At 46.3% G+C, this 10,745-nt stretch overlaps 1 protein-coding gene across 2 annotated transcripts in view; it reads left to right on the forward strand.

The window, feature by feature from the left end:
- The window catches only part of CCDC42 (coiled-coil domain containing 42), a 15,019-nt gene extending 4,609 nt beyond the window's left edge, over positions 1-10,410 (forward strand). For both annotated transcript variants that reach the window (XM_032280313.1, XM_032280312.1), the window contains 3 exons: positions 4,251-4,472; positions 4,586-4,744; positions 10,141-10,410. In XM_032280313.1, the coding sequence (XP_032136204.1) occupies positions 4,251-4,472; positions 4,586-4,744; positions 10,141-10,218 (459 nt within the window). In that variant the 3' untranslated portion in view covers positions 10,219-10,410. The remainder of the gene's footprint in view (positions 1-4,250; positions 4,473-4,585; positions 4,745-10,140) is intronic.
- The last annotated feature ends 335 nt before the right edge of the window (positions 10,411-10,745 follow it).

Below are 10,745 nucleotides of genomic sequence, written 5' to 3' on the forward strand. Positions count from 1 at the left end.
AAGTTCCTGCAATTCCCATATCAAACCACTCACCTAGTTTACTCATGCATGAGTCCCACATCTGCGTTATTTCCTCCACTCAAAGCTGCTATGTGCTATAAGGTCAGTGGTTCATTTCATGGTTAGGGTTTGTGGGGAAGGGGGCGGGAAGTAAGGAGGGACTACCATATTAAAACAGCCAATAATTGCAAGATGTGGCCAGGTATGTGGTGGCTCACACCTGTAATCCCAGCACTTTAGGACGCCAAGGTGGGTGGATCACGAGGTCAGGAGTTCAAGACCAGCCTGGGCAACATGGTGAAATCCCATCTCTACTAAAAATACAATAATTTGCCAGGCATGGTGGCAGGCACCTGTAATCCCAGCTACTCAGGAGGCTGAGGCAGGAGAATTTCTTGAACCCGGGAGGCAGAGGTTGCAGTGAGCTGAGGTCATGCTATTGCTCTCCAGCCTGGGGGACGAGGGAAACTCCATCTCAAAACAAACAAAATATTGTAAGATGTGTCTTGAGTTCAGAGTTGCTAAAATATGTATTTTAGGATTGAGGAAATTGGCCTGTGTCTTGCTCCTAAGTTTGAGACCCCCACATCTAACTCTTCCCCATGCACACTCATCTCATCTACTTCCTGCCACCCCCAGGCCAACCCTGCTGCTGGTCTGTCCTGTGCTGGTGAATGGCAGGACCACCCACCCACAGCTCTGCCAGAACCTGGGCCTCCTTGGTTCCTCCCTCTTGCTCAGTGCCACAGCTATCAATCAGCAGATCTGGTCTGTTCTGCCTTGGAAGTATTTCTGGAATCCAGTCCCAGCCCCTTCCCCATCCAGGCCACCAGTGGTACCTCATCTGGAGTTCAACTCGGCATCATTCCTGGCCAGCCTATTTGACATTCCTCCCACCCCGCTCTTTCTTTCTTTTCTTCTTTGTTTATTTTGTTCAAAATACTTTAAGCATACTGGAAAGTATAGAGACGCACATAATAGCAACCAAGTACTCATCATTCAGCTTTGCTAAATCTTCATCTTTTCCCCATCTGCCCCCAGTTCTGCTGTCTTAAACACTACTGACAATTGAAATCCAATAAATGAAATCCTTTGTGTCCTTCCAAATCTCATGCTTCTTCACCTCTCCTCAGACACCAAGAGTACCCTGCTTTTAAAAATCCTCATCTCATGCTTGTTTTTATTATAACATTTAACGTTTTGTAACTTTTTATATGAAAATTTTTAAACATATACAGAAGTAAAGACAACAGTGTATTGAACATCTGCTGCTCAATATTTGATTCCAGAAATTATCAATTCATAGTCACATCCCCTGTACTAGCCCACCTCCGCCATTTTGAAGCAAATGGTATATTTTCAACCATATGTGTCTCTCTGCAGTATGTATCTCTAAGAGATGAGAATTCTTTTTAACATAACTATAACACCATTGTCACACCTACTATAAAATTGATAGTAATTCCTTAACATCAAATATCAGTATCATTTCTCGCACAAAATGGGGCAAGCGTGGTGGCTCATGCCTGTAATCCCAGTGCTTTGGGAGGCCACGGTGGGAGGATCACTTGAGCTCAGGAGTTCAAGACCAGCCTGAGCAAAAAAGTGAGACCCTCCCCCCAACTCGACAAAAAAATTTAAAAATAAAAAGTAGTCGGCCATAGTGGCACACATATGTGGTCCCAAGTACGTGGGAGGCTAAGGCAGGAGGACTGCTTGAGCTCAGGAGGTCAGGTCTGCAGTCAGCCATATTTGTACCACTGTGCTCCAGCCTGGACAATAGAGTGAGATCCTGTCTTTTAAGACAAGTTATTGCACAGATGCTTTTTGTACAGTTGGTTTGTTCCAATTGTGGTCCACTAAGGTCCTCACACGGCCCTTAGTTGGTACACTTCTTAAGCCCGACACAAAAGCGGTTACATCGCATGATTCCACTCATGTGTTTAAAAACAGGTAAAATTAATCTTTAGTGATAGAAGTCAGAATATTGGTTTCCTCAATGGTGTGGGGAAGATACTCACTAGCAGCCCTTCTTCGTTTATTTGCCTGAACACTACCATTAAAGAAAAGGACTTCATAAGAGAGAACCTTCCCATTTGATGATTGTGTGGGTCTTACAGAGAAAGTTTGTCAAATGCTTTATTTACAGTTTTCAGAATAATGAATTGGTTCTCTAGCACTCACCTGTAATGCTTCTAGTATCATTGTGAACTTATAGGTTTTTAACATATTTGGTATGTTTTAATCCTTTGCACTTATTCTTACTAATGTTCAAATCGTCTCATCTTTGGACACTGGAGGCTCTTTGATTTGACACCTGAATCGTTTTGGCATCAGCATTAAGTTTTAGAGGTGTGTTCCTAGTAGCTTGGATGTAGTCTGTTTATTTGAACTGTGGTGCTGTTGCACTGTGTGCCAGATGAACTTTCAGAAATGTAGATGTGAATTGTCTCTCTGCTTTTTTGTTTTTGAGATGGAGTCTCACTCTGTCACCCAGGATGTAGTGCAGTGGCACAATCTCGGCTCACTGCAACCTCCACCTCCTGGGTTCAAGTAATTCTCTGCCTCAGCCTCCCGAGTAGCTGGGATACAGGTGCCCACCACCATGCCTGGATAATTTTTGTATTTTGAGTAGAGACAGGATTTTACCATCTTGGCCAGGCTGGTCTTGAACTCCTGACCCCGTGATTCACCCGCCTCAGCCTCCCAAAATGCTGGGATTACAGGCAGAAGCCACTATGCCCAGCCCTCTCTGCTTCTTAAAATCCTTCAATGGATAAAGTCCACACTCCTTCCCAAGGTTTACTGAACTCTTGCTTGCCTGCTTTCTCTTTCTTTCTTTCTTCTTTTTTCTTTCTTTTTCCTTTCTTTTCTTTCTTTTTCTTCCTTTCTTTCTTGCCTTCTCTTTCTTTTTTTCTTCTTCTCCTTCTTCTTCCTTCCCTCTTTCTTCCTTCTTCTTTTCTTCTTGTCAATCTCTTCCTCCCCATCTTGAACTCAGGCTACCCTGAACGTCGTGAACATGCCACCCCCTATTCTGTTTATCTTTGTCCAGGCTGTCTCCTCCACCTGTAGCACTGCCTCACCTCCCCACACTCATTTTGCTGGCTGTCATCCATTCATACCTCCTCTCTCATTTCAGCCACCCTTTCTCCCAATAAACCTTTTCGGGCTGTTTCTACCTCCTCCAGTGCTGAGTTGGGTGGCCCTTCCCCGAAGAGGCATATTTGGGGAAAGGCCAGCAGGGCAGTTCCCAGGACACCCATCCGTCCCTGGCGATGTCATGAGATGGAGAAGGTGCTCAGGAAGTTTCCCCTGAGTGGCTGAAAGGCATGCTTTGATAAGCCCCTAGGAAGGCAACTTGGCATCACAGAACTGGTGCTCATGCTCTGCCTTCTAAAGAGAGTTGATTTCAGGGCTTCTCTTCCACTGAGCGGGACCTGAGGATTAGGGCCAAAGTGGCGTGGTTCTGGACCATGCTGGAGGAGGTGAGCTGAGTCTGGCAGGCCACCTGCCCCACCAGCACCCTCTCTAGCCCCCGCTTCTCCCTCAGCAAATGAATAAATACCAGAGATCACCAACTGGAAGCCTCGCCCAGATTCCTGTCCAGCCCTGTCCCCAGTCAAAGATAGGGCTTATCTTACTGTTGTAACTGTTTACTTGTCTGTCTGTCCTCCCTCCATGCCACCCCTCAGGCTGTAAGCTTCCTAAGAGCAGAGTCTGGATTTCCCATCTCTTGCTATTTCCCTAGCATTTAGCATAGCTTCTGACTTATAAGTGGTTCTTGGTACAACCTCGTTGAATAGGAAATTCTTGCCTTAGGAGACATATCAAAATGCCCTCCACCAGCAATTATCAACCCTGGCTGTGCCTGGAACCACCTGGGGATCTTTTGCAAAATTCAGGTGTCAGAGACCACAGAAGACTTGTTTATTCATCTGAATCTCTGGGGGTAGAGACTGGCAGGTATCCTTTTTAAAGCCCCTGCAGGTGATTCTAACATGCAGTTAAAATTGGAAATCCCTGGCCCAGTTGTACATCCCCCCCAGCCCAACAAATGGACCATGGCCGATACAAACCCAGGAGAGGCAGGCAGCGGGAACTCCAATGTTCCTCACAGCCTCTGGCCATGCCCCTGGCCAAGGGCCTGTCTCCCCAGATGTCCAGGCATCCAGGCTGGGGGTTGGCAGGACTGGGTGGCTCCATCAGGCCCCTGAGGCTGGCTGTGCATTGACCTGAGCCCCTGTCCGCAGTTCGAGGAGATCCATGAGGTGATCGCCCGCTACAAGACGCTGATGAGCATGCACCACGACCTCATGCAGTCTGCGCAGGAGGGGCAGGAGAAGATTGAGCATGCCAAGGCCCGGCTGGCACACTACATGGAAGAGAAGGATGATGAAATCCTGCAGCAAAACAATGAGCTGGCAAGGCTGCAGATGCGCTTTGACCGTGCCCGCAGCAACGTCATCATCTGGGTGAGGGGGCCCGGGGCAGGCACTGGGTGAGTGAGAGCTCTGAGTACACACACACACACACACACACACACCCCACATTCTGTGCTCATGCCCCGTCCTTATCCCCTCCCCAGGAATCTCGCTGGGCACACATCCAGAACACTGCTGCCAAGAAGACCCTCCTGCTTGGCACCATTAAGATGGCCACGCTGAACCTCTTCCAGATCGTGAGCAAGCAGCTAAAGGAGGCAACTGAGGTGGCGCTGGAGGACACGCACAAGCAGCTGGACATGGTAGGAGGATGGGGACAGGCACTGGGGCCGTTGGGTCTGCTGGGCCAAAGAGGTTGCCAATTGGTTGGGTGGAAGGATGAACCCCACAGAGCAGCAGAGGAGGGGCTCTCAAATTTTCACAATATCAGGATCACCTGGGAGGAGGAGTCTTACTGGGCCCCACACCCAGAGTCTCTGACTCAGTGGATCTGAGATGAGAATTTACATTTTCAGCAAGTTCCCAAGTGACGCTGCTGGTTCAGGTTCCATACTTTGAGAATCATTGCATTAGCACTAAACCCTTTTTGGCCCCAGTATACAAAGCAGTAGCAGGGACCCATATTGAATCCATTAGTTGTGCAAAACAGCCTTATTAAATTCTAGTGAGATACTGTGGCTTGCTGAAGGCCTGAGCCTGAGATCCACCGTTTGTTAAAAAGAGAAATTGGAGGCCGGGCCTGGTGACTCACACCTGTAATCCCAGAATTCTGGAAGGCCGAGGCGGGCAGATCACCCGAGGTTGGGAGTTTGAGACCAGCCTGGCCAACATGGTGAAACGCTATCTCTACTAAAAATACAAAAATTAAACACGCGTGGTGGTGTGCACCTGAATCCCAGCTACTTGGGAGCCTGAGACAGGAGAATTGTTTGAACCTGGAAGGTGGAGGTTGCAGTGAATCGAGATCATGCCACTGCACTCCAGTCTGGGTGACAGAATAAGACTCTATCTCAAGAAAAAAAAAAAGAAGGAAATTAACTGGACATGATGGCACACACTCCTATAATCCCAGCTACTCGGGAGGCTGAGGCAGAAGAATCACTTGAACCCAAGAAGCAGAGGCTACAGTAAACCGAGAAAAAAAAAAAATGAGAGGCACTTTCCCTACTTTGAAAAAATAAAAAGGGTAAACTCATGAAATATACACAGCAATGCAAAAGGATTTCCCTAAAATAAATAATCAAGCCTACCACTTAAAGCATGTTTGAACAGAATTATGTTACAGCCCAAAGGAGAGGATTTGTAAGAAAGTTTGTTCTGAAAGTAGCAATTCTCAGCACTTTGTCTTTACACTCCTAGAGTTTATTGAGGACTCCCAGAGAGCTTTCCTTTCTAGGGGTTGTATCTATTGGTAATTACCATAATAGAAATTAAAGGAGAAAATTTAAAAATATTTAATTCATTTATTTTAAATAATAATAAAAATATGTCAATAGAAACAGCATTTTTATGAAAAAAGCTTCAAAAGTGTTTTGTGAGAAGAATGGCATTGTTTGACACACTTGCAAATCCCTTTAATGTCTGGTTTAACAGAGGACAGGTAGGTGCTCATGTCCGCTTCTGCATTCATTCTGTTGTGACAGCATATGTCACGGAAACTCCTCTCTGGAAATGCCACTGTGGAGAGAATAAGAGCAAAAAAGGCAAATAACATTTTAGTATTATTATAAAAAGAGTTTTGGCCTCAAAACCCCTGTCACCCAGAATAGGGTGTCAGAGACTCCCAGAAATCCTCAGGCCCAGCTGTGCAAGATGGTTCATACCTATAATCCCAGCACTTTGGGAGGCTGAGGCAGATGGATCACCTGAGGTCAGGAGTTTGAGATCAGCCTGGCCAACATAGTGAAACCCAGTCTCTACTAAAAATACAAAAATTAGCCAGACCCGTGGTGGCGGGCACCTGTAATCCCAGCTACTGGGGAGGCTGAGGCAGGAGAATCTCTTGAACCCGGGAGGCAGAGGCTGTGGTGAGCCGAGATCAAGCCACTGCACTCCAGTCTGGGTGACAGAGCGAGACTTCGTCTCAAAAAAAAGATACTCAGTCCCCCTCCCCTTGGCCTCCCAGAGGTCCTCAGGCGCCTGCCCTTAGCTATTGTGAAGAAAGATGCAGCAGGAGGGCGGGGCGCCATAGTTCACGCCTGTAATCCCAGCACTTTGGGAGTCCAAGGTGGCTGGATCACCTGAGGTCAGGAGTTCGAGACCAGGCTGGCCAACATGATAAAACCCCGTCTCAACTAAAAATACAAAAATTATCCAGGCATGGTGGCAAGTGCCTGTAATCCCAGCTACTCAGGTAGCTGAGGCAGGAGAATCATTTGAATCCAGGAGGCGATGTTGAAGTGAGCTGAGATCGCGCCATTGCACTCCAGCCTGGGCAACAAGAGCAAAACTCTGTCTCAAGATTCAGTGGGAGATGCCACCCTCCAGCCCCTCGCTCCCACAAGCTCATCCCCTGCTGAGACCATAGCTTCCAGTCCATCCACTCCAAATTTTGAGTTTCTGAATCCCTCTCAACTTGGATTCACCTCTACAGGAGAACTTCATATTGCCCAAAAGTTATTTGAAAATATCTCATTTCATTCCCATAGGAGATGAAGCTACTCATAGAAATACACATGACCAAGTAGCCTGAAGATTTAAAATTAATTCAACCTGGAAAAGTACAAGTTGAAATCAGAGGTCAAGGATGGAGAGAAGTACAGACTGCCCTTGGTTCTCACCAAAGGACAGTTACCAAGTCCCTCAGACAGGGACAGTTAATTGGCTCTGAGCTTCCTGGCAATCCAAATGAAAAGCCACCTGTAGTTCTTATACTAGAATAAGAAAAGATAAGGTTTCCTCTTCCTGGCAGTTAGCTCTCACGGAAATTTCCCAATGAGCCTTCATTGACATCCTATGATGTTCTCAACAGCATCCCTGCAACCAGTGCAGGCACGGGCTTCGTAAGGCAGCTGCTTATACAGAACTAGGAGCGTGGTGCACAGGACAGCTTAGGAAAAGTGATTCTGCAGAAGGCCAGGGCAATTTGAATTCCATAGAGTGTGTCATGGAAGGTTTGGCATTATCCCTGAAGAAAAGCCAAACTATCTGAACAAGCACTTTCCAAACTGAATCCTGAGATATTGTTTCCTAGGGGGAATAAAGGGACTCCACAGACTAATACATTTAGAAAACTAAATTAAACGAAGACAAGATTTAAAAAAACAAACAGGACTTAGAGTCTTTGCTGTGCCCTGAGATGCTCCCAGCAGACAGCATTTCTAAAACTGACTTGACCACAGAACTCCTTTGAGGCATGTGACCATTTATTATGAGAACATAGCTCAAGAAATGCTGACCTGTCTTCTAGGGAAAGCTGTCATCTTGGGAAAGCTGCTTTAATTCATTGACTCTTTGTTTTCTCATTTGCAAAATGGGAATGATATTGGTAATAGTAACAGTATCAGCAGCTGACAGTTGTTGAGACCTTTGGACAGCCTGCGTAGTTCCATCTCGAGATAGCCTTGAAAAACAGAAGTTTTAGAACTGAAATCTTTTTTTTTTTTTTATTAACTTTTATTTTAGGTTCAGGAGTACATGAGCAGGTTTGTTATACAGCTAAACTCATGTCACAAGGGTTTGTTGTACAGATTATTTCATCAACCAAGTAATAAGCCTAGTATCCAAGTTATTTTTTCTGGTCCTCTCCCTCCTCCCACTCTCCACCCTCAAGCAGGCTCCAGTGTCTATTGTTCCCCTCTTTGTATCCACCAGTTCTCATTGTTTAGCTCCCACTAATAAATGAGAACACGCAGTATTTTGTTTTCTGTTCCTGTGTTAGTATGCGAAGGTTAATGACCTCCAGCTCCATCCATGTTCCCACAATGGACATGATCTCATTCTTTTTTATGGCTGCATAGTATTCCATGGTGTATAAGTACATTTTCTTTATCCAGTCTACCATTGATGGGCATTTAGGTTTTTTTCTATCTCTTTGCTATTGTGAATAGTGTTTCAGTAAATATCCCGTGCATGTGTGTTTATGGTAGAACGATGTATATTCCTTTGGGTATATCCCCAGTAACAAGATTGCTGGGTTGAACGGTAGTTCTACTTTTAACTTTTTGAGGAATCGCCACACTGCTTTCCACAATGGTTGAACTAATTTGCACTTCCACCAACAGTGTGTGAATGTTCCCTTTTCTCCACAACCTCAGCAGCATCTGTAATTTTTTGACTTTTTAATAGTAGCCATTCTGAGTGGTGTAAGATGGTATCTCATTGTGGTTTTGGTTTGCATTAGAACTGATGTCTTAGAGGCTGTCTGGACCAATCTGTTCTCCCTCTCTCCTTATTAAAGATGAAGAAACTGAGACACAGAAAGATGCAGTGATTTCCCCAGAACTGTAATGGGGGTGCAGCTAGGTCATATGACTTCTGAAGTAGCACCCTTTTCTGTGTTATGCTGACTGTGTGTTCTTTAAAACAGAAGCCAGGGCCAGGCACGGTGGCTCATGCCTGTAATCCCAGCACTTTGGGAGGCTGAGGTGGGTGGATCACGAGGTCAGGAGTTTGAGACCAGCCTGACCAACATGGTGAAACCCTGTCTCTACTAAAAATACAAAAATTAGCTGGGCGTGGTGGCACACACCTGTAATCCCAGCTACTCAGGAGGCTGAAGCAGAAGAATCGCTTGAACTGGGAGGTGGAGGTTGCAGTGAGCCAAGATCACACCACTGCACTCCAGCCTGGGCAACAGAGCAAGACTCCGTCTCAAAAAGAAAAAACAAAAGGAAAAACAAAACAAAAGAAAACAGAAGCCAGTGAACAGAATTTACATTTCTTTTCATGACTCAAGGTTAACAGAGTGAGACTCCATCTCAAAAAAAAAAAAGGAAAGAAACAAAACAGAAGCCAGTGAACAGAATTTACATCTCTTTTCATGACTCAAGGTTATCACGATGAGCATCAGCTCTGGGTTTTGAGTGCACAACCACCTTGAGGGTGGTGAAGTTGTGGAGGGCGGTCTACCCATGCTGACGGGACTCTGCCTGCCAAATCCTTTTCATCCACTAGCCTGCCTGTGACCCTTTCTTTCTTCTCCCTCCTGTTTGATTCTCAGCCTGGACTTCACACATCACCAGGCCTGCCTCTAGGAGTTCCCAGCTCGATCCTTGCTTGTTGCTTCTAATTGGCTTCACTTGACACTCAATTTCACCTCAAAACATTGTCAAGTGAAAGAAAGCGGCTTCCTCAAGAAGTGTGGTGGCTCATGCCTGTAATCCCAGCATTTTGGGAGGACGAGGCAGGTGGATCACTTGAGGTCAGGAGTTCAAGACCAGCCTGGCCAACATGGTGAAACCCATCTCTACTAAAAATACAAAAATTAGCCAGGCAAGCTGGCGGCACCTGTAATCCCAGCTACTCTGGAGGCTGAGACATGAGAATCGCTTGAACGCAGGTAGCAGAGGTTGCAGTGAGCCTAGATTGCGCCACTGCACTCCACCCTTGGTGACAGAGCAAGACTCTCATATCCAAAAAAAAAGTCAGTCACAGAAAAGCGATGCACCCTTTGCAAGTGAATGCCTGGGATGCTCCGTGTTGGGAGGAGGGATGCCTCTGGGGGACGGAGTTAACACTGGGCTCCTTGCCTTTTTAGATCCAGCAGTTTATCCAAGACCTGTCGGACATCTGGGCAGAGGTGAAAAAGAAGGAACAACAGCAGGTCCGAGTCTAAGGCAGCAGCCTGGTTCCAGAACGTCCTGAGACAGAGACCGTGAGAGGATAAGCCAGGAACTGCAGTCCAGTCAGTTCAGCGGGGACCAACGCCCCTGTGCCTTCCTGCTGGAGAGCACCTGGCTGTTTTCCCCTTGGGCCTCACTCAATCCCTGAAAACAGTCGATGTTATAAGAAGTGTGTTCTCCAGTTCTGTCTCTCCCTTTGGTACTTTATTCATGGGGAAGAGTGTCAGTGAAGGGGGACCCTTCACAAGCTCTCGCTCTCGAAGCTGGTCGCCTAGGCTGCCTGGGAGCTAGAAACCGCATCTTAGGTCTGGTGTCCTCTCAGCTTTGGGCGCACACACAGTCAGTGTTCAGGTGGGCAACAAACCATCAGTACAGGGGACCCTTCCTGTATCCACCACTTCAAATGTTTATTTTTATTTTATTTTGTTTTATGTATGTATGTATGTATGTATTTCGAGACAGAGTTTCGCTCTTGTTGCCCAGGCTGGAGTGCAATGGTGCGATCTTGGCTCACCACAAC

Source organism: Sapajus apella, unplaced genomic scaffold (genome assembly GCF_009761245.1).
Source record: "Sapajus apella isolate SASKATOON/1434 unplaced genomic scaffold, GSC_monkey_1.0 scaffold12, whole genome shotgun sequence".
NCBI classification, from domain to species: Eukaryota; Metazoa; Chordata; class Mammalia; order Primates; family Cebidae; genus Sapajus; species Sapajus apella.